Source organism: Cyrtonyx montezumae, unplaced genomic scaffold (genome assembly GCF_038088225.1).
Source record: "Cyrtonyx montezumae isolate F1298 unplaced genomic scaffold, pur_monq_1.0 scaffold_10, whole genome shotgun sequence".
NCBI lineage: Eukaryota > Metazoa > Chordata > Aves > Galliformes > Odontophoridae > Cyrtonyx > Cyrtonyx montezumae.
The window spans coordinates 36,349,587-36,373,996 of record NW_027071826.1 but is presented as its reverse complement, the minus strand read 5'-3'; the positions used below and the strand labels follow the sequence as shown (position 1 = coordinate 36,373,996).

The window sequence follows — 24,410 nt, the reverse complement described above, 5'->3', positions numbered from 1 at the left end:
ATTAAAAGCAAAAAATAATAAAAAACATTTGTGAGAGAAAGATGGGTTTTGCTTATCCATCACTGTCACTGAAACAGACCTGTATGTACAAATCAAGTAAATAGACAAAAACAAAGAATTATTTTCTAAACAGGAGATGCACAGTGCTCAGCCTTAATAAGAATTAGTTTCAAGCTGTGGTGCTTCAGCTGGTGTAAATGGGAACAATGCTCTAAGTGGCTCCCATAATCACTATCCACTGTAAATCTGGCTGTGGTACAGCACTTCTATCCCTTGTGGCATCAGAGGTTCCATACTTGGGAAGCAGTTTAAAACCCTGCAGCACTGTTTTAATTATAGAATTAAATGATACCAGATAGCTGGCATATGCTGTCTATGTTTAAAGCTATTGAAATGAGCAAGTTCAAAAACAAAACTATTAGAGTAAACACCACCAAGTAGTGTGTTCCATAGGAGATTAAAAGGAAAAACTAAGCAGAATTTGGAAGGGCAGGTAACACCTGAGTTTGGCACTGGCAGGACTGCACCCCACTCTGCAGGGCAGAGTACAAACTCATTGGACAGTTTGGAAAGGGATCATAAAGAGCTGTGTGGACACTGGAGTCCTGGAGGGCAGTGAATTATTGTGACTCAAGGTCAGTGCAAAGGCTAAAGGTTTGCTCAGTCAGAATCCATAAATGCCCATCTGGGTATAAATCTCTTTATAATAGAGGTCCTCCTTTGTCAAGCAAAATGTTAACGAGAGCTAATGTCCAGAAGCTGATGTTGGAAAAACTTAGGCTAGTAATGTGCTGCAGATTTCTAACAGTGGGAACAATTTCTGTGGAAGTTTTTTCCTAAGGATTGTGAAGGGCTCTCCACACTGGGTAGTTTTGAAATCAAGGCTGATAGTGTGCAACTTGCTTTTAAAGGATCTATTTTCATTCAATCAGGATTTAATGGCCAGCTTGGATGGTGCTCGTGGCAACCTGATCTAGTGCTCGATTTAGTGGCTGGCAACCCTACCCACAGCAGGGGGTTGGAACTAGATGATCTTTGAGGTCCCTTCCAACACAAGCCATTCTATGATTAAACTGAAGAACAGAATGGTACATGAGCAGTACAGAGCCTCAGACCAGAGGACCACAATGAGTCCTCATGGACTTTTAAATTACAAACCTATGCATTTATTTAACATAACCACAATAAGAACCTTCCTGTTTACATCTCAGCCATCTTATTCCCACATTAAAATATATCCAAGCTGGTTATTGTACCAACTCACGAAAAACCAAAGCAAGTAATTGTGAGGAGCTCTTTTTCTTAACTAGGTTACCAAACTGTACTGTGGGAACTATTCATGTTGCTGAGCTGATCAGAGAATAAATTAGCAAATTTTTTTTTACCTCAATCGTAGAGTCGAGGATGTAGCCAACTCACTGTTATGAAAGCTTCCTAGTTTCTGACACATCCAAAAGGTCCAAGCCATAAACTGGTGTGGCCTTCTCTGTTCACATAGGGCCACTAGGGATGTTAAAGAGTACTAATGTGAGGTAGATTAAAAAAAGAAAGTGACACAGCTCTTCTGAGAGCATCAAGGGGCCATAATGAGAAAGAAAGACAGTTGTACTTCAGAAAGTCACATTACACCACTACGCCCAGCACTAAAGCAAGGTCTGCACTTTTCCAGGTGTACTGCTTTAGCATGAGATCTCAGCATCTTAGCAATAGTGGTCCTGAAAGAAAGTGCTATCTTCAGCTCAAATCAGAGCTGTGTGAATAAAAGAAAATCAAATAACTGCTAGTGCAGCTGAAGGACCAAGTTCAGGAAATTGGCACACGCAAGCTTATGTTTGTGCCCTGTTAACAGCTGAGATTAAGCAAATGAGTAAATGTTTTCCTATGTATGGGAGGGTATCCTGCTGAGAGTCGATTAAACAAGCCAAATATTCAGCTTCTCCATCAAATTCTTCTAACTCATTATAGAAAACCTAGGAGAACAGGAATGCAAGGAACGCTTTTGTGCCTGACTTTCTCTGTTTTATCTAAGAATTGGATCTGGCTGGAGAAGCAGAGCTCATTTTTTACACATACATCTCCATTGCAAGTGTAAATGTTTGCTACTTTTCTGCTATATATTTATTAATAATCACAGGAGGTTTTAAAATCTTGAGGTGTCAAAACACTAAATTATATGTTGTGTATTTGCAATAAAATGCTGCCTCCTAGAGGCAACAATATTTTTCTTACAATTCTAAGAGTTGGTTTTTACAGTACAATTCTCATGTTATTGTTATATGCTATTTTATTTTCTAGTGATCTCTGAATAGTTTTCTGGTTAAGTTCTGTAAATGAATCAGTGTTATGTACTGATAGAAGTTGACTTTTATGTTTCCTTCCCTCTCAGTGAAGATGCTGATGAAGAAAAACAATTACAAATACAAACTGATGTTACAGTTTATGCAGCTGAAAATATGCATAATCATTACTTAATTCTCATTTCCAGTACACTCAATCTGATAACTTGTGGTCTCTCTTACTGAAGAGCTGAGCTCTGCAGCAAAATGTCGTGGAAGCCATGTCTGAGGTCATTGATATTTTTTTTTACAAACTTTAAACATATTCTCAAGTCCCTTTACCAAAACAGAAGGCAAGGCTGCATGCTTTTTGCTGTTTGCAGGACTGTGTTTAGCCAATGTGTCAAAATGTGCAAAGTTATTTGCCATCACTTGAATCAGCAGTGCACTGCCCCCTCCCCGTGCCCTAGTTTCAACCCAGATGGTGCCAATCACACATTGCTGTTTGATTGTAGTGAGCAATGGATGCGTGCCCAGGGCTGGGCCGTGTCAGTTGGCAGGGCAGAGCTGTTGCTGTGATGGTGCAGGGCAAGGGGTGGCTGCATGATGGGCTGGGACAGGCCATGTGCTGCCCATGGGCCATGAGTTAGACATCCCTGATCTAGAGATTAAGTTCCTAATTTCACTGTAAGTATCACAGTGAAGATTGGTGTAGGATTCAGATTTGAAACAAAGATGAAATATTGTATGTGCTTCCCTGTTCCTATGTGTGTTTCTAAGCAGCGGCTTTGGGTTCCTGTCAGAAGGAGGACAATGGTTCAGAGGCCAATGGTCTAATCCTGGGTGGCTATTATAAGAGAAACCACATACTATACACATTCATTTTTTTCCTATATTTTTTTTAGGTAAAACCCTGTAAAAAACAGGTTCTATTCTGTGAGAGTTTATTTGAATCACTGGCTCTTGCAAAGTGACAGTTTGGCAGCAGCTATTGACCTCTTATTCTGTCTTTCCATATTTCCATTTTTGTCAAAATTTAATCTTGTTTCATATGTCTGTCAGAAAAGCACTGCTAAGAAATTACACAGGACAGACTGTGAGCCAGTCTCTAGTCATTCAGTATGTTGGGGTCTTTTGCTGGGTATTCCCATCAGCACGAGCTACCAGTACCTAGGATGTGATAGTTCTTAGTTCCAAATGGTGAATCAGTTTGAAGTAATTTTTGTAATATTATTAATATCAAGAACACCACAGTATCTGTTTTACATAAGACAAGTTGCCCGATCCTGCTTGTTGACATAGAGATGGGGGGAAAAAAATCAGGAAAATATTATAGATGCGAGAGTCTCAGTTTCTAGTTCTCGAGTTCAAAAATGATGTTTCTTTTCATGTTCACCCCTAGGGTTTGCATGTGACCCACATGTTTTCTTCTGGTTTTGGAACATTTTCTACAACACCTTTGTTAGACCAATTTCAGTCAACACTTCAATAGAAATAGTTGGTATGCATGATCATGTACCCAGACATTCCAGTCAAGGGACAAACAGATCTTACCAGTGCTTTCTACAAAAAGTCTTTTCATAAAACAGCCTGCAGCTGTCAGGATAGCTACCGTCTCTCAAGATGATTGACAATGAGTTAAGTGTGAAGAGTGGCATGAGTCCATTTTTTTATCCTTCCTGTTCCACTGCCATGACCCACCTGATCTCCATGCCTTTGTTTGAAATAGTTGCAACTGGGAATTGCTTTTGTTGTCTACAGAAATATATGCTGTTTTGAAGATTTCAAATTGAGATCACAGTGCGGATCTGTCATTGTCCCAGTCAAGTCTGACAGGTAGTTGTTAGTCAGAATCAATGTTGTCCTGAGTGAAATAGAGCAATAAGTCTTTCACACTTCATGCTCCATCCAGCACCATTATTGACAGCCTTGCAGACAGTTCTAATCTAAATGATCTCGAGATAACCACCAGCTCCAGGATTTAGCCACTTCTGCTGTGGTGGAAAGCACAAGATCCTGCCTGTGGTTGCCCAGAGGGCTGTACTTGCTCTGCACACAGCTATCAATTTCCATATTAGAAATGGCAGAACCTTCTTCTCAAATGAGACTAAAAAGGTGAAATCCGAATCTGAGAGAGCGTCTCCCATGAGTACTCCTTTCAGTTAGCTCTGGGCAATTGTTTCCTTCGTTTCCAGCTTCAAAACTGGAAAGTTGGTTAGAGGTTTCTCAATAGATAAAGCATGAGGAAATCTGATGGAGATATGGCCAAGAGTAAAACCCATATTGCAAATACCCTTTCTCAGTTGTTTCTACTCTGGAATCCACATTCTGTATTCCATTTCTTTGCTCTGCTTTGCCATCTCACTCCATCATTTTCTCCTGGACATATTTGTGACCTCTGAAACTCGTTTATACCCTTCCTCTACCCTCATAAATTTTCTTTCAACTTTTCCTTCTTCCATCTTCAATTTGTTCATTTTTTTTGTCTTCCTCTCCTGCCTTTACAGCATGAGTATCTGTTATTTTTTTTAAGACAGAAGTCTGTTTCATCTATACTTTATTTGTATCTGATCAGTTCCCACTGTTCTATTTTATAGTTCACAGATTCCAGTTCCAATCCTCCTGCTGTGGGCAAGGACACCTTCCACTAGATCAGGTTACTGGAAGTCCTATCCCACATGGCTTTCAGCACCTCCAGGAACGTCGTCTTTTTCATTATCTGTTGCTAGTCTTCCTCAGTTGGTACAATCATGTACAGAGAGACTTAATCTCTGTCATCTAATCTGGGCAGCCTCAGAGGTGTTCCTATACTCTGTATAAAGCTTGTAAGACAATCTGTAGTTTCACTGCAGACATTTTTCATACTTTGAGTTCAATCAGTCTTCTTACAGCGTACAATCTCACACTGATATCGATGTCTTCTCCTCATGGAGCTCATATGAATTCAGGTTTAACATGATCATACTGAATATCCTGGTTTTTCCATCCAGTTTACCTTCACCATTCAGATTCTGTAACGACATCAGTTACATACTGAGAGCTCTCATCACTGAAAGATCTCCCCCAGCATGCCATGTACATGTCGCATCAGCAACAATTTACATCTTCTTGGACAATGCCAGGCTCTTCTTGCTGTCCATATAGGACTAACATCTCCAAGGTACCAATTCCACTATGAACGTTTTGTGAGGTTATCAAATTTAAGTTTGGAACTGAAGCTATGTCTTAGGAGCGCAAGGTTGATTGTTACAACAAAGTTAAACTTTTGCCTTTCACCTCAATTGTGGCAAAATATGTGAATTCTGTGTCAAAATTTCTGCTCAAAGTTGAGACACGCTTGGTACCAGACAGTAAGAGGAAAAGGTCAGCCATTGTCTGTAGAACAAGAACAGTTGTGTAATCTTAAACAGCTGCATGGCAAGGTAGATTGGAGAGGCTTCTCCCTAGAACTTCTTTTCCTAGTTTGGCTAGCTCTGCGCAGATCAAGACACAGAAATGATGGACCACATAAGCCACACTATGATAAGATTCAGAGGCTACTTTATTTAAAACAGCAGTGTAGATTGCCAAATAGCCACAAAATCTTATGAGTTGTTAAGCCATGGTGAAATTGATGGTTCTCCTGCACAGTTCAGTTAATTGGGTAAAAAGAATGACTTGATCACGTGATACACATTTTTTTCCTTTTTTGCATTTTATTTATTTAATTAGTTATTTAGTTATTTCTTCACAAAACAAAGCACCATAGCGGTGTGATACTTTTCTTCCTCAAACCTCAAGTTATCAGATTTGCAATGGTTCAAGGTTGTAAAAATTCATTTAATAGCAGGCAACAGAAGCTGCCTCTAAGGCCCTCATAAATTCTTGGAGAAGCGAACACTTTTTTAAAGTTTATTGTCAATGGATTGTTCCAATGTTAATATTTAATTACTTTTTTGAAAACAAGACAGGGGTTGTGAAGGTTGAACTTTAACTTTCCTCTAAGTACATTTCTGGGGATCCAGATAAAGTCAGACACAGAGGAAGTGTCCAAACTCACCTGCCCAGAAGGCATGAGAGGAACGACAAATTGCCCTTCCAGGAGAGGAAGCAAAGCTATAAGCTTACGTGGTAAATGGGTGCAATTCCCAGGCAGGCTCACCCTGCAAAGAGAATCTGCATTCAGAAAAACCCAGTGAGTCTAAAACTGCCATCTCAAGATTCTCTCTGTAGACAGGGCAGTCCGAAAGCCAGCAAGTGAAAATTGAGCAAAAGTATTAAGACAGATGGTACAAGCAGTCTTTCTGCTGGGACAAAAAGCAAAACAAAATAAATCAGGCGAGTGCAGCTTGCTGATGCAGATGATCATGCATAGGAGTGTATTTGTCCCTGAGTGATAATGAGTAGGGTTACCAATGGACTCAGTCAGTTAGATCTATGCACAGTAAGACAGAGATTTGTGCTTCTCACTGATGGCATACGTTGTCTGCTCCCATATACTTGTCTGAGAAGTAGGCATGAGACAACGTCTCAATTTCCAAATTCAAAACGTCAAATAAATGTTTACAACAGTAACTTTCGCAGCACAGTTAGTGAGATTGAAAGCTATCAGACTGTAAGAAAATTCCCTTTTTCAGAGGAGATGAACCCAAGCAAGGAAGCTGGCTGGCATTACACAACCCCATCTCAAGGAGACCCGGGCAGGAGGAGGCTTTCCCAGTGTACAGCTTGGGCAGCACTGTGTGATGGCAATGTGTCCCTGCAGGGGGCAGAGACCAAAGATAACCGCAGGCAACACTCCAACAGCTCTCACCTTACCTCATCACAAGGATTCCTTTGCAATCAGCCTGACATTGTTCTGCAGGCTGGAAACATTGTTCTGCAAAACCTTTGATCTGTCCATTCCTCACCTAAGGGCAACAGACAAATCAGATCTCTCGATAAAAGAAAGGAATTTTTTTTTCCAAGACAAACAGAAGTTCATTACTAGAGTGGTTCAAATTAAAGTTCCAGTTTCAAAACCTCCATTCCCCTTCCCCACCTTAAATAATCTTTGGATCATGCATTATGTTAAGTGCTAACTTAATTGTGGAATTGTGCTATGCTAGATTTGACCTTGAAATGTGATTTTTGAAATGAAAACCTGTTTTGCTCATGCGTTTATTTTAAAAGTTATGATGCTTTGACTTTTTCAATTTGCTTCTTATAGATAGATATTCTTTTATATTTATGAATGTTTTTCTTTTGTCAAGAACATCACATCATCAAAAAAGTCTTTTTCTTCATTGTCCCTTGTTTTCTGGCTCATTGAATAGAGAAGTGGCAAGCAAAAGTTCATCTCTTAGATTCAAGCCTTGTCGTTCAAGCCTTTTCAGAGAAGCACTGCTAAGGCCAGGACTAAAAATGGAGTTGGCCATCAATATTAATGGAGGATATGTAGGTGCACTGCTAAGGAACCTGCAGACAATGCTCCTTCTGCTTCTGCAGATGGTTTTAGTGGGGCTATGGAACTCCCTCTGAAACTGGTAGCGTGACAAAGTGGAATAGGAAATGCGTTGAAGAACTGCAGGTCCTTTCTGGTAGTTGAGATCTGAGGAAGGACTATGGAGAGGGACATGAAGGACAGCTGAATATTCTGATTCAAGAAGTATGTTCCTGGGTGTGGGAAAACAGTTTCTGAGTGTACTTTGTCTTACCTAGAGTTGATTATTATGACACATATCAGTCTTATTCTGGACAAGGACTTGATGTCTATGTTGGCTACCTATGAAACACTCAGAAGGTTCAATACCAGCAAAATTCTGTACTCACAGGTGCTAAGTGAGCCAAAATTATTCAACCCCTAATCACTTCATTACCAAAAGGGTCTAAGCAATTTGGAAGGAATTCAAAGGCTATCAAATGTGATGAAACAAGAAGATTTGAACTAGAAGAAAAAAGGTCAGAAAGTCCTTCAAGCAAACCTAAAAAAAAAAAAAAAAAAAAAAAAAAAAAGCTTGTGTGGGGACTGATTTATGGCTGAAAAGTGTCTAAGCTGAAAGATTATAAAAGACAGCAAAGAAAATGAAGCGTGATAGAGTGTTACAATTGCTAGAAGTAGCGAGAAAGAAATTAAAAGGCATGAAGTAGAAGAACTGCAAAAGGAGCAGTCTTCCTGACCAGAGGATTTGGGTTCAGAACAAATGAGCCCAGAACTGAGCTGAAATGGGAATTCCTGTTCCAAAAAAAGAGTTCAGAATACTGAAATATTCCACAACAGACATTCCTGAAAAAGTGGTATTGAGCTGTTCTGTCTAAAGTAAGTCTTCACAAAAAAAAATATATATATTGTCACTAACCCTGAAATGTAGATATAATTTTGTGGTGTTTATTTACATGCATAGCTTATATGCCTAAAGGGTATATGACTGAGCAAAATCTGAAGGATGTCTACAGACATGTAACTTCTACATACCTGCTGTTTTGATTTTTGGCTATCTACAGTTCAGAGTGAACTCTCAACGTGCGTCGTAAATTTCTTTCATTTCTATATCTGCAGTCTTTTCTTGCTTATGCATACAGGTTTCTGCAGGTCTACATGTGTCCTCAGGAATAAGTAACTCCAAGTTTTGTAGTGTTCTCTCAGAAGTAGTGGTCTGCTTTGGTGATGGACGTCTTGCATATAATGACACTTCCTAAGTAACCCTTAAAATTTTACTGTTGGTTTTGGGCTGCCACCCACCAGTTCATGCTGCCCAAGGCCCCATCTATCCTGGCTTTGAATGCCTCCAGAGATGAGGTGTCTCTGGACAGTCTGTACCAGTGCCTCACCACCCTTTGGATAAAGAATTTCTTCCTGATGTCTAATCTAATTCTCCCCTTTTAGTTTAAAGCCATTCCCCTTTGTTACTGTCCCTACTGTCCACCAGAAACTGGGATATATGTGCAGGAGAACTCAAGTCCTGATAAAATTTCCTATATGCATTCCTTTCATACAAGCAAGGACAGGCTCCTCTTTATGTCCTGCCTTGACTCCTAAAGGGTTAAAGACCATTTGGCATCTTTTCTGGCAGAGGCACTAGCTTTTCTGGACACAATAAAACTCTGCCTTATTTTTTTTGCAATATTTTGACAAAGTAGGTTTTTTTTGTCTAGTGGAAACATGGCTGTTGATAATTCCTCCCCCATGAATACTACATTTATGAAAACATTGAAATATTGAATCCAAACCACGTGGACAAACCAATGCTGATAGGATCTCTGGGATAGACAGCAGGCACAATGTGTCACTCAGCATTCCCCCTTGCTCTGTTGTGCATGCTTTGCCAGTTGTAGCATTTACATCCACATTCTTCTTCCTATCGACAATCTCCCTCATCATCACTAGTGTTAGCATATGGAAAAGGTGGCAATCCATCTGACAAAGTGCTTAATATGTCAAGCGTTAGCACATCCAGCACAGCACGTGCAACATCTCTTGCCAGTCTCATTCCTTCACTCCCTCCTGAGCACAAGCAGTTAATTAATCAGTCACTGGGGAGGTTGTAGCATTTTCCCAGCAACGAGCTACAAAGATGCTAAGTTTACTAATCTTCCCAAGTTTAACCCCTTGTTTTATTCCCTAGTATCTCTGATCTCTCTTTTTGTTCCTGGACTGGTTTTCCCTGAGGGCTGTCTGACCTTTACATTTTTTCCCTTAAATTCTAATGCAGGCAAGCAGATTATAAACAAGTCCCATTTTGTGTTTGTTTCTCTCTTTTTTTTTTTAATACTTTTTGGCATACTAAAGCATGTGGAAATGAGGGCATCTACTTTGCCCTTGGATTGAGGTAGAAGCATGGAGGACCACAGACCAGATCTGCACAGGTTTGCTTCAGTGCAAGGCAGATTATCATCACTATCCTGACCAAGTATAAAGAAAGGCATTTAGTACTGCTTAGTACAAATATTTATCCACACAGTGGGACTGAAGACTGCCTGTGTAGGCACAATTAGCATGGTGACAGTGCCTGCTTAATCTTTGTTCTTTCATGGTGACAAGGGCCTTGCACTGCCCTGCTTCTGGTGTCCAGGGCATACTGTACTGCAGCCAGGGAGGCAAAAGCAGTATTCTCCTGTGCTGCCTCCCTGTGGGGTAACAATAATTTACCCCTAGGTTTTGTCTTCTAAAATAGACAATGGTGTGTGATTGTGAACTTCCATCAAGCAACTCATAGTAATCCCTGACCATGCAATTTAGATGATGTTTCCCTGTGACTTCTACTCTTCACTGGGTTTCTTCTTGTGCAGAATGGGTGGAAAACTCTCTCCCACTGTGTTGTTTCAAGTTTCTTTCTTGGTTCATTTTTACAAGCATGGGTAACTCATTCTCCATGCATGGAAAATATACAGACACAAAACAAGGATGTATCAGAGAGCAGATAATTCTCCAGGTAGAGCAACTTCAGCAAACATTTCACCAAGTTTTGCTGCAATAAAGAGGCTGTCATAAGGTATTGCTGTGAAAGGAGTCCTCCTCTAAGCATTTATTGCCAGGTCTGCTTGTTGATTCCTACATGCAGTTCTGGAGAAGCAAACTCAGTAAGTAGTGATCTGTTAATCATTCTCTAGATGGGGGAATGGAAAACGCTGCTTATGCTGCTCAGGATATCTGCTCAGAGAAGATGCAGACGTGACCCCACTGAATAGTGATTTTTCACATGTTCCAAAGTAGCACAGTACTGTCACAACCTTCTGTGCTTGTCATGGCATAAAGTCTCCCACCATCTGAAATCCAACCAATACAATACTCTGGAAATCTCTCCAATCACAAGAGCTTCCCAGGTGTAGTCAAATTGAGTACTTTAGGAAATATCCTCTAAGAAAAATAGAAAGTGTATGGCAGCACAACATGAGACTGATCCAGGTTCAGAGAGCAGTGTGAGTGGCAGTGAGGAGACAGGGGATGCTATAGATCACAGTGACAGCAGCAGTGTGGCACTGGAAGATGCCCTGAGGCTAAATTGGCTGTTGAGGCCACAAAAGAAACTTGCTTCCTGCTTGGATCCCCATTGGCTGGGGGTGATATTTTGAGTCCTGTCAGGGCAGGCTCTGCTGGTATATCTAGCAGCAGCACTCCTGAACTGGTAGAGATTAGGACAGGCACTGAAGGTCTTTCAGGGCTGGAGAATGGATCTGAAAATGCTCCTGGTCTTCACTGTATTTCTTCTTCCTACTATGCTGGGCTTCCCTGTTCAGGTGAGAGCAATTCCAGGCAGCCCTGCTCTTTCTTCCACTTGACCAGTTCTTCCTACAGCTTAGCTGTGGAGACACACTTTGATGAATTTCTGACAAGTAAAATACCAGTAATATAATAAGATATGAAGTTTACCTATTTCTTTTGTCCCTCTTCCATTTTAAACTGATTTTGATGCTATTGTTGCTGCCTTCGTGAGCTAAGAAAAATTAACATCTTTTACCTATTGATTTTGCAGGACAACAATGAAAACAGCACAGCAAGTAAGTAGAAATTTCTACTGATTTTTAAAGATAAGTGTTTATTCTTGATTTTGTATCAAATAAATTACATAACAGCAATTTTAGATCATAGTCGTTGCCTGATGCAAGTAATGTTGTTTTGGTGATAACTCCAGATACACAGTTTTTACAAGCTTGAAGTGTAGCTACAGTCATTATTCTGGCAAGAATAACCACGCCACTAATCTGCGTGTATAAGGGATTTAGTGAGAGTATAGTTTTCTTTTTGCCTACTTACTAAGATACATATTTTCAAGAGAGTTATTACCAAGTGTACGGCTTCCCAGTGTGTTCATGGAATGAACAAATAAATAACAGCTGAAATGAGGAGAAAATAAGATGTGTTCAAAGCAGAGCTTCCACTGTGTAGGAAAAGTTTAGGCTGTCAGATTTCAGTGGCTCTAGAAGTTGTGCCCAGATAGAAGGGTCTTTCTGGGTGCAGCAGAACAGGCTACGAAGGATGAAGATCTACACTTCTCTTGCTTAGTGAGGAACAGAGGAAAGGAGGTAAAATCTGCACTGTGGAGAGAACCACATGTCCTGCAGGTGCAGTTCTATGCAGTGTAGTAGGTTCTGCAATGAACGACAGTCTGTGTTGTGGTGCTGCTGGCTTTGTGGTTACGCATAACTGTATGCTATGAGCTGCTGAAACATGGGGCTGGCAAAGAGGCCACAGGAAGGGGGAACAAAAGCTGCAGCGGTGAAAGTATCCAAATGTCATCAGTGATGTGCATGTTGTGGTAGACAAAACTGTTGACAAACTGATTTTACTGATAGCAGAGACAGATGAAAATTTTGAGTCAGAGAAGATTCAAAGCTGTGTCTGAGTGCTTCCTTCTGTATTCCTCAGTTGCACTGGATTGAATGGAAGCTTTGACTTCACTGTGTCAAAACACATAAAAACGGAAAAGTTGTCAGAAGGGTATAAAAGGTATCTAAGTTTAAATTTCTTCAATGCGTGGTAAATACAGGTGAACACGTAGGACAAATTTGCTGATGAGTGACAGCTTTAGAGCGTATAAATGCAATAACATTCATGTTCCTAATTTACTTCTGGGCTGAATGCAAATGATTTCCAACAAATGAGCTTTATGCTTACTTTCTGGATGTGGTTTGTTAGGTTAATTTCGATTTGATTTTACAAGATTGAAAATTCTATTTGAATGTCACGTTTTGATTTCTTTCCTTCAAATGGAGCACTAGGAAAAGACTCAGCTATTCATTTACCTCCTTGCCTGCCTTGGTGCAGCAGTAGAAGAAAGGGACATCATGTGCCAAAGAAAGCTTTGCATTGTACTGTAACAGAAAAAAAAATAGTATGGGCTTCACAGAACAGCTTTTGTCAATTTGCAAAATAAAATAGGGTCATTGCAGATTCACAGAGAAGGTCAATAGAAATAAACTTGTAGGTAGACCTTAATAGCAGCAAGAAACTGTCAGGTCCAGGAGTAATACGTAGTGAAAGGAATAATTGCTTGACATATTCAGAAGAAGGAAATGTCTAATGAAAACTGACCAATGCTTCTTTTGAGATGTCATTTATGGAATGGAAGAAAAGGGATGTAAATTCACTGTCAGTAAATTTGGAGCCAATATAATGACATGCTATCTGGAACTCAAATTTGCAGGGTTACTGGGCCAAGTTTTAATTGACCATTGTTACTACTTTTTGTGCCTTTTGAGACATCTTTCAGCATTTACATTGCAGGGTAAACTTGAACTGTATCATTTCAAAATCTGTATCATATCAGATATTAATTTGATCAGACACATGGTAGAGACCTTCTGTATTTTCTCATTCAAGCTCTAGAAAGGTGTCCCGGACTTTATGTTCCTAGAAATCTGAAAGAAAATTTCCAATGACTTTGACTTTAGTCACCACTGACCTATTTGATTTGAGTCGACTAAACTTAAATATAACAAACAAAAGTAACCACAGTGAAAGTTTCTTTAGCATGCCTCTGAAGTAGCATCTGGAAAAGCAAACTGAAGATTTTCTGGCTGAATTGAACCAATTCTACTGGTTCTAGATCTATTCTGAATAGGAGAAACCCCCAAATACATTTGGGCAATAACCACCTAGGTCAATGTAAGCTGTGAAAAGGGAAAGGTGCTTCAAGTTGTGATGGATTCTGATAGCCTCCATATTATCTGTTGAAAACATATGATCAAAAAGTCAAGCAATATGGATGGGCTTGGAAATATGCAAATTGTTTGCATAAGTGTGGTATTGGATGGGATAAAAATAATGGCTTTAAAATTAGGAAGACTATATTAAAAACATGGAAGAGATACTAGAAAGACTTGAGGCATGTCCATCATACTTAAGAACAGGTCAAGCAAACAGTGATCAGGAGTAACATAGATAAAACTGCTTCTGCCTTAGGGAAAGTAGTCAAACTGGATGACCTTCAGAGAATGGTTTTGTTTCTATACTTTAGCAATGCTGTAAGAATGAAGTTTCTTCTCAGAAATCTGTATAACAGATTTTCCTTTCTGTGTTGGTATCTAGAAACTAAATTTTAGCAGAAATTAAAAGTTGCCACACTAGAAAATTGTCTTATAAATAAGGATGGTTCCAAGGTGCTGTCAGATACATAATGAAGTCAGGATTATTTGCCTGACACTAAATGATAGCCTTCATCCAATTTCATATTTTTATTCTTTTCCTCTCTGAAAAGGAGAGGACTTCTGAGCTGTTATCCTGCACCTTTTCCAGTGAAATCTGGGGAAAAACCATGTTTTTGTTCCAAGTTTCCTTTCTTGTTTTCCAAGCTGAAACTGATATAAGGCTTTGTTGATTTCTTAGATGGTAAATAATCAGGATTCTGTCCTGCTAAGAAGTTTCATAGGTGTTTGACTAAACCTCAATTGAATTTCTGTGCATATATTTATCAGTTTGTGCACCCCCTCACTCCTTCAAGCAAGGGCACCTGCCAAAGGCATTCTGATTTCTGGGGAGCCTGTACTATTGAAGTTGCATTCAGAATCTAATTTGTCCCTTTTTCTTGTCTTTTTCTTCCTTGCTTTTTGCAGCAACAGAATCTACTCAGGTAAGGACAGATAAATCAGTTTTGTTCACTTTGGTGTCCAGTATTGACTTTGGGACTCATCTATTCCATCTGTATCTCCATTTGAGCAGGAAAGTCTTTCCAGATAAAAAATACCTGCGTGCTCAGTTTCCATCCCTATCCCATTCGTTGTTTCACAGTGTCCAAATGGAGGTAAAATTCCAGGAAGATATCTCTTCCTCTGGAATCATAGAAAAAATTCAAACGTGCTTTAAATTCCTACAAGAAAATGGAAACATAGCAATTTGTTTTGCTAGCAAATGACCTCCCCAAGATAGGCACCAGCCCTACAGTCCCCTACAAGCAGTAGATGCTATGGCCTATCAACAAAATTGTGAGACATTACTATGAGGATATCATTAGAGAATTCACCAATTCTTGCACTCTTACTAGCTGGGAGATGAATTAAGCTGCAGTGGTGAAAGATACTTAAAGTAGTACCCCTTACACTCCTTTGCATCTTACTTGTTTCTTTCATGTTTACGTTATGATATCAACTGTGAGATAAAACTAATGTATTGTACTTGTAGGTTACTACAGAAGAGGATATATATGGTATGTATTACTACATCTGTATGTAAGTACTTGCTAGTGTATACCAGTTGTTAACTACAGAAAATAGCACACGTTTAACAAAGTCTTAGGGAAGGAGATTTAAAAGAGTGCGCTCACCAGATAATTTCAAGCGAAGAAGGGTCTTTTGGTGTGGCGAATTTTTGTAGGTTAGCTAAAAAACTAAGCTGTTAATTTTGTTGAAAATGTCTCTGCATAGATAATGACTTAAATCACTTCTGAAGGTAACAGCAACCACATAGACCATTGATGTATAGACTCAAAGCAGACACTCAGATTCAGTTGATTTTATTCACTGCAGGGTCCACAAGTCCCTGATGCTGTGCTTATGTGGAGACCACAGTCTCGTTCATGGAGTGGGAATGCAGTTCTGACTTAACTGATTTCTAGGGTTTTTCAAGAGTGTACCCAGCAGTAAGGAGCAGGACAACTCCCCATCCATATTTGATCCAGATACATTAATAAGTTGTGTGTGGAGTGTGCATGTAGGACAGCTGTGCTTACTGTGCAAGGAAGAAGACATGTAGACAAGGAAAATTGCCAACTACCTTCCTAAACACAATAAAACAGGCCTATAAAGAGCCAAAGAACAAGTATTTAAAATACAATGACTAAATAACAAAGGTAGAGAGAAAAATTGAAAGGAAATGGCTCTTGGGACTAGGTTAATGCCAAAAGAACCACAGCTGTTGGGAGGTTCACAAGACTGTGTCACTGAGCAAAGATATATGTGACTGAACACTGTGCCAACACATAGATAGGCTCAGTGAGTTTCCGTGCATGGCTGTAATCAAGACCAGAGTAAAGGGAGTTCCTGGAAACTCATCAGATTAAAAACCAGGATTCAGATTTCCCTTGAGTAAGAAAGTGATACTCTGTATTTTCTACACAGACTCTCCATCGCCCATAGAGACAGATTCTGAAGATGAAGTTATTTTTAACAGAATTTTGGAAGTTAACAAAGGTAATGCCATCAAAGTTCTGCTTATACTGGGCCTTTCTGCTGATTTTGGGGGGCAGGAGGGGAAGTGCAATGTCTTAGCACAGTCAGTGCAAACATTTCTTGTGTCTTACACATACACATGTATGAAACCCTGAGAGCACCTTGTGTGGGTGATCTGCTGAAGGCCCTTGGTACCTCAAATGTCTTGTCAATACTGAAGATGATACCTGGTGCAAAGATGACTGAGCTACATAATCACCTTCTTCATCTTTAGTCCCTGACATCTTGGCCTTTCTATGTAGACAAAAAGAGAAGTTGAATATTTGGATGTTTTATTTAACCGAATTTTGCTGAGTGCAAGCATTACTTGCATTCTGTCATCATTTGGCTTTGCAGTACAGACACATACATAAGCAATGGTCAGTTCCAAGCCTCCTGCTCTAGATATTATTCACCACTATCAGTTTCGCTTCTTCACACTTTCCCTTTCAGAGAAGACAAAATGTTGTCATTCTTGAAACTTCACTCTTGCCTATAGAAAAAGACACAAACCTTTCCTATAATTTTCTACAGGTATCACTCCTTTCAGTTTGTCCCTCCATACTCTTGCCTTCCTAGCCTTCCTATATTTCCTTCCTGGTCACTCTGCCATTGTACAGAACAATTCTTAGGCAGATGTTCAATGGTATTCACTCAGTGTAATGTGGTGAGTGAAGTACCAAAGTGCAGCATTTCTCTCACTATTTCAGCTACTTTCAATCCTTCATGTCTTGTGTGAAATCTTGTCCAACAGAGTTGAAGCATCCCATCTGTCCTCTTAGCTAAGGACACTGCAGCAAAAGTAGGGAAAAAGGTAACATCCATCTAGCTCAATAGTCCATTCATTTCCAATGCGGAATAGGAACAGATGCTTAGGGAAAAATATGAAGGAGCACAAGTAGAATGATACTTTTCCAAATATGCCCTAGAGAGCTCCCAGCAATCTATGGCTCGGGTATTTCCATTCTTTCTTTTTTACCACAGACAGCTCTCTGTACTTGCAAGAAGGTGACATAGTCCCACGAAGGAGCCGCAGTGCCATCAACTGTCGCAATTGCTATTGGCCTCAGTCCAGGGATGGAATTGTTCGTATTCCCTATGTCTTGGATCCTACTTATGGTGGGTATAAATGTCATTTTCCTTTCTTATCTTTCCATTTTCTTGTTTGTTTGTTTTTTGGAATGGATTTTATCTGATAACCTTCAGATAGAAACCTACTTCCAGTGGCCACGTAAACAGTCAATGAAATCTATACTAAGGATTTATTTCTGCAATGCAAGTATGAACTAATTGTAAATTACAAAACATCAACAGATTAAATTTCCTCGAGGAGTTTCCATCCTTAATCTTTTGGGTCCAATCTCTTAGAGACAACACTGACCATATTCTCCAACAGTACCTCCAGAATACCACCTTCATCAGATTCATGATATTTGCAATGTGGTTTGAATGGCCTAGTTTTTATAAGCAAAATAGCTTCCCACATCTGCCTCCAAATGAACAATCAGCAATTGAAACAATGAGCATCTCTACAGTTTAAAACAAGAAGTTAGGAAAAAAATGCTCTCATTTGAAACCTTTTTGACACTAGACTGGACAAGGAGAATCTGGTGCCATGCTAACATCTTAAATGAAATAAATTACTGAGCAAGAAGCAAGCAAGAGACTAGGTTAATACTTCTGAACCTCATCTACCACGTTTTTGTGCACCCATGATATTTTCATCGCACTTGTTACTGTTGAGTGACTCCCCAAATTAACCTTTTCTTCTCCAGAGGAGAACCACATAAAAGGGATTCATGAAGCCATGGCAGAATTTGAAACACTGACTTGTATTAATTTTGTGAAGCGCAGTACAGAACGTGACTACCTCATCATTAGATCTGCTGATGGGTGAGTTGAAAGATAAATGAGCAAGTTATTTATACGTAGCTTTTTGATTTTTCACTATTCACATCTTGTGTGACCTTAAAGAGGAATAAGGTGTGGATTTAGAGAAGAATCTTTGTTTTTTCAACAGTGCAAGCTATCCTGCACTTTCAAGACCCAACTGTTATATCTGACTCAGAAGTGACTCTCATGATACAAAAAAAAAGAAAAAGAAAAAAAGAAACCCTTAAGGTGGAGACAATATCTTAGTTTATGTTTTCTGGGTGGTGTAATATGTACATATAACATATACTTGAGCACAGCATATGACAGTTTATAACAGTAGTCCTTACTTGCATGGATAAGATCATAGAATCATAGAGTGGCGTGGGTTGAAAAGGACCTCAAAATCACCAAGTTTCAACCTCACTGCTGTGGGCAGGGTTGCCAACCACTAGAGCAGGCTGCCCAGAGCCACATCCAGCCTGGCCTTGAATGCCTCCAGGGATGGGGCATCCACAGCCTCTCTGGGAAACCTGTTCCAGTGTGTCACCACCTTCTGAGTGAAAAACTTCCTCCTAACATCTAACCTAAATCTCCCCTGTCTAAGTTTAAAACAATAAGATCAATTGCAGCTTACAAAATTAAGAGTTATCTGAATCACAGTTGGTCGTTAGGGTAAGAATTTGATTGTGTGAGAGAATTGTTCATCATATGCCAGCTTTAAAGTGCTATTCATCTTAGCACTAGTTCTGATACAGGATTCAGTCATTCGGATAAAAATGTTTATACTTAGGCAGTTGAAATCAGTATGTACAGAAAGCTAGCATGCAGGAGCCTCTTCACTAATGGAAGTATTCCAGGACACCTTAGTGATGACCATAAATAGTTGTCATTTTCTGCATCATGGCCAGTTTTGCCTTTTTGTAGACACTATCCCAGGGGCAGAATGCAGTCCTTCCATTCCCACATCACATGAGGCAAGGTTCATATGAAGCAAGGTTCTCTGTACTGTCCCTTTTCCTATCTGACAATAAAAATCCTATAAGTCTTCTGCTGGTGTTCAATCTCAGATGCTGGTCCAACTATGGAAAAGTAGGAGGTGGACAGACGGTCTCTGTGATGAAAGGAGGCTGCATGTGGAAAGGCATTATTCAACATGAACTGGACCACGCTTTGGGGTTTTTGCATGAACATTCTCGAAGTGACAGGGATAGATATGTAAGGATCATGTGGGAGTACATCAGCCCAGGTAAGTACTTTTGAATTCCTCAATGGAGACAGTGGAGTAGATATATCATCCTGTTCCCAGCTCTTCTTTGCTCCCTGGAGTGAGTGAATAAGAAGCAAACACTAAATACGGTATCTTATATTACAGCTGACAGACCAGACTTCAAGAAATTTGAAAACTCCAACAATCTGGGTCTTCCCTATGACTACTCTTCCATAATGCACTATGGCCCGTAAGTAACATTATAGCACTGTTTTTGTTGGAACTCAAATCTTGCATTAGAACTAGTTCAACACTATGAGTACAACACTATGAGATTTAACTAAGGTTAAATCATTATCTTTTAGTTTTCTTTAAGGAGTCATTAATAGGTGAGATTGGGGCTGAAGAAGGGCATCAGCTTACTGATGGACATCTTAATCAAGCCTAATAGAATAGCTGCTAGAGCTAAGCAAAAATCAAGGAGAAAGCATCAGAATAGATGTCCTTCCCTTTGTCTTTTGGAAAAAAAAAAAAAAAAAAAAAGGATTAGATAGCTAAGAAGACTGCCTGTTAGCCATCAATCACAGACAGGCATGTGAGGGAGAACTGTCTTTTTCCTCTGATTCGTACAATTTATATTTCTCCTCTAAAGCATATAGATAGTGCTATTAAACTCTGAAAAACGCTATTTTACTTGGAGAACAAATTTTGTCATGTTTATTATTTATTTTTTTCAGACACACATTCACTAATACCACTGGAAAAGCAACAATTGTACCAGTTCCTGATGGATCAGTACATATTGGACAGAGGCTGGGGCTGAGCAACTTGGATGTGGCCAAAATCAACAGGCTCTACAATTGCAGTAAGTTCCTCAAAGTTGTCCTTTTTTTCTGAGGATACTCAACTCCTTGATGGAGGTATATGAGTGATCTACAGTGGTAGTAGTTTATCATCAAATACTATGAGATTACTCTCTTAAGTTCATGGTACCTATATGGTCACTCTGGGAGAGAATATAAAGGTCAAGCTGGAGGAATGTTGTGATTAGTGAGATAGCATTTTCTACCTCAAAAATAAATCAAACAAAATCACTGTTGCAATGTTGTAGCTCTTAACTGCATATCTTGTAAGCCTCATGGAGTTTTTTAGGGTTTTTTAGGGCTCAAGAGACAGCTATAAACCCCACAAAAAGTCAGGCATCACTTTCACTCATTGCAGTTTGTATTTAAAACCTGAGTCAAACTTAAAGAGCTGTAGCTCCTCTGAACTGAAAGAGTTTCATATCTTGTGCACCTTTTAGCCTAATAGTTATCAAATATTTAATCTGTCATTCTAAATGTGTATCTATTTTCCACTCCTTAATTTTAACCTCTGCTTGAATAAATTCTATACAATCAGAGAAGTGTGAACACAATGAATGAAATACTGTTCCTTGCATAGAAGAAAGCCCAAGTCCTCCTCCTAAGTTTAGAACGTAAGTGTTGTGGAGACACCAAAGGTTTCTTGATTCTTCCAATATCACATAACTTCCCAATTCCAAAGGAAGACCATGTGATCAAAGACTGCAAAATGAAACCTCTGACATTTTTTATAGAGGTGCAGAAAGGATAATTCACCCTGAGATCCCTTGCTACACTGTGGAGCTCATCAATAACAATTAATATGTTTTTCCACATATAACCTCACTTCTTATTTTGATACAGACACATATGCGTTATATGAAAATGAGGACATGATTTTTCATTTTAATCAAGATGTACTGAAACCTTGAACTGAATGCTGCTGTATCAGAAAATCATGGCCTTTACATTTTGAAGATACTGTAATTTTAAATGAATGGAACTTTCTGCAACTCTGGCACTGAGATAAATGTTTCTCCCTCAGGTCGCTGCAGCACTATTATTGATGCAGCATTTGGATCTCTGAAATCTGCCAACTACCCAGGAAACTATTCAGATAATACCAACTGTGTCTGGCTTATCCGAACCCGATCCAGAAAGGTAATAATAAGTTAATAATGGTCTCAGTATATGGCCAAAATTCTGTCTTTCTTTGTAAAGCATTTTGCTTCTTTTTCCACATACCTCTTGCCATATAATGTATTTTTTTTCATTAGAGAGACTTCAAACTAGTCTCTACTTTTCATGTCCTTAAGGCAGGTATGGGAAAAACAACTGCAGAGTTGTGATTTTGGAAAACCTCCAAGTATTGGGCTTCAGGTTTGCAAAATCAAGACAAAGCAGTCTGAGCATGGGAACATTCAGTCACAGGCTCATTAGATCTGAGTCCAGCATCTTCAGGGGATGAAAGGCAAGTAGGGGCAATCAGTTCCAGTTTGGGTTTGGCCACAGTTTGGATTCTGTCTCATTTAAAGGACATTCAAACAAAGAGGTCACGTGTGTATGTAACACTTGTTTTTGATTGCCTTCCAGATTTCCCTGCACTTTCGTGCCTTTGAGCTGAGGACAACGGCAGGCTGTCAGGGTGATTACGTTAAAGTTTATGATGGATCCAGCAAGTATTCTACAGTTTTAATGAATAAAACTTGTGGATCACAGATACCCACTGATGTAGTTGCTTCTAGCAATCTCATGCTGATAGAGTTTGTCACAGATGGTGCTGATACAGCTTCTGGTTTCCAAGCCACCTTTACTTCTGGTAGGTCTGAGAAAATGGAAAATGGCAGAGAAAAAAAAAAAAAAAAAAAAGTCAAATCAATAGAGGCTCTATCTTCTTCTTTGGTTGTCATCCGGGAAAACAGTGAGGAAATGGTGTCTACAAAATACTGTCTACGTGAACCACCATTTCCTGACTTATTTTTTACCTTATTGATCAGTACTAGACTGATAACATTTATTCATGTAGGAAGACTGGGGCTGTGATCAGGGCAAGTTGTCAGCCAGGTGATTTCCATATTCCACAATTTCCCAAGTCTTCCAGATACACACTCTACCAAAGCATGCAACATTAAGGGTATGATCACTTTAAAATTACTTAAAAGGTTACTAGCCCAGTAGAATGAGAATAAATCATAATGTGGAATTTAATTACATTGCTCTTCTGAAAAAGATGCAGTTTTTAATCAAGCAGTTTTTAAGGCAAGAAAGACTTGATGAACCAAGTCACACAGCCCAATGGCAAGAGGAGAATCAGTATTTCCACGGCCAGTATCTATGAAATGTATCCACCTGAAACACATTCTTTTCAGTCCCATCTAATTAATAACTGTAGCTACAACTACACAATTCAATTGCTGCAGGCTGTCACATTAGTATGTGTCAGCTGGAATAAAGAAATGTTACTGTGCATTTCTGTAGCGAATAGTAAACCGTACATTCAGTAATGCAGCTTGGCTTTGTTAGTTGAAGGAAAGCTCAGCAAGCTCATGAACTCAGATTTGTCATGGGCTGAGAACATCTATACAAAGCTTTTGTGTAAATCCACAGAAAAGCAGCAGTAATTTAAGAGTATACCCAAACCAGAACAGCAGTATTGCCTGAGTAGTATCTGTTTCTGTCAATTGTAGCTATAGATGGAAAGAGAAACAAGAAAACCCCACACCACTTTTATGTGTCATCTGCTACAAAATAATCTCAGTGTTTGGATAAAATGTGATTTAACTTTTACATGATATAGATATTTTACTGTCCGTTCAGAGTGCTCTGAAAGCTAACTATTCCTTCATTTCACTTACAGTAAGGATGCAAAGAAGATTTAACACCCACAACTGATTTAATGGAGAAGAATCTATTCTGTGAATATTGAAATTATGGATTTCCAACTTTGTTCCTATCTTGGCTTGGATCAGTATGCAATTTAATTCTATTAAGAATCAAATTCTTCATCTTCTTGGGAAAGTTTATTCCCCAAGCCATATAAACGTATGAATTCTATACATCCTGGTGTATTACCCCTTTTGTCTGCACAATTAATTTATTACCTCTTTCTATTTAACAATTTAATTAAAAGCTTCATAAAAAATAAAAGCTGTTTCCATTTTTATTTTCCAATAGTCCCTCAAACCATGCACAATATCACTGCTATCTTTCTTCTTAGATGCCTTCATTCAGCCACACTTACACATCCTTCACTGATTATTGTCATGGTTTAGACATTTGGCTGGATGGAACAGCTCCAACTTTACAAATACAGTTCCTGTTCTCCACAGTCTTCAGCATGAAAAAAAGTTTTAGTTACTGCCTCTTTTCCCAGCCTAAAACTCGAGCTTACAAAAATGACATCTCTCTTAAATGATCCTGTTATATTCTTAAATCAAAGAAACATGGACATGACAAAATTGTTGCCATAAATGATTGTTACATCATACTACAATTTTCCTTAAACTGTTCTGGTAGACAGTGGCCATCTAAAGGGAGCTTTTTTATTCATAAGTTGATTTTTAGTCCACAGACACATTTAAGCTCACAGGACAAGAGGTGAACTAGACGATGCTGCCAGAGTTCATGTACATCACTATTTCTTCAGTGAATAAACCTTCTGTGAGGCAAGAAACTAAGCTCTCCTTTTCTGATCTTTCAAGGAAGACAGGCAGCTGTAGTGAATGGCTGAGCTCCTGGAAAGCTCGTTTTTTAGAGTTTGCTTGTAATCTCGCTTTCTTGACTGAGAAATTCCTGTCTTTTTCCAGTAGATCTGAGAGCAAAATATGCCAACATTTCATTCTTGTATAATAGACATTTAAAATATGGCCAACCCTAATATTTAATACTTGCATATTTAGGACTAGAAAAAAATAAATAAAAACAAGCAAGAAATGGCTGTGCAAAAGGCTTTGAAGACTGCAATTTTGAGTTTGTTTTAGAACTGGTGATTCTTCAGAGATTGCAACACAGATTCAACTTCTAGTTGTTCCAGTTAATATTCAAGTGCTGCTATCAACACATCAAATAAAGAGTAGTCCTTCTGAAATACTGTAAAAAACATAGAGAATA

At 39.1% G+C, this 24,410-nt stretch overlaps 1 protein-coding gene across 1 annotated transcript; it reads left to right on the top strand.

Moving 5' to 3' along the window:
* Positions 1-11,402: 11,402 nt before the first annotated feature.
* Positions 11,403-23,369, top strand: LOC136060916 (astacin-like metalloendopeptidase). The gene is made up of 13 exons (XM_065755719.1): positions 11,403-11,471; positions 11,708-11,732; positions 14,787-14,803; positions 15,352-15,376; positions 16,287-16,358; positions 17,361-17,495; positions 18,152-18,269; positions 19,319-19,497; positions 19,624-19,708; positions 20,196-20,323; positions 21,346-21,461; positions 21,894-22,119; positions 23,158-23,369. The coding sequence occupies exons 1-13, from the start codon at positions 11,403-11,405 to the stop codon at positions 23,190-23,192; spliced, it is 1,230 nt and encodes a 409-aa protein (XP_065611791.1). The 3' UTR covers positions 23,193-23,369.
* Positions 23,370-24,410: the final 1,041 nt, after the last annotated feature.

Coding starts and splice junctions, on each gene's coding strand:
- LOC136060916 (XM_065755719.1), top strand. CDS start 11,403: ATGGATCTGAAAATGCTCCTGGTCTTCACTGTATTTCTTCTTCCTACT. Junction 19,709..20,195: donor TCCATAATGCACTATGGCCC/GTAAGTAACATT, acceptor TATTTTTTTCAG/ACACACATTCACTAATACCA. Junction 22,120..23,157: donor CCAAGCCACCTTTACTTCTG/GTAGGTCTGAGA, acceptor TTTCACTTACAG/TAAGGATGCAAAGAAGATTT.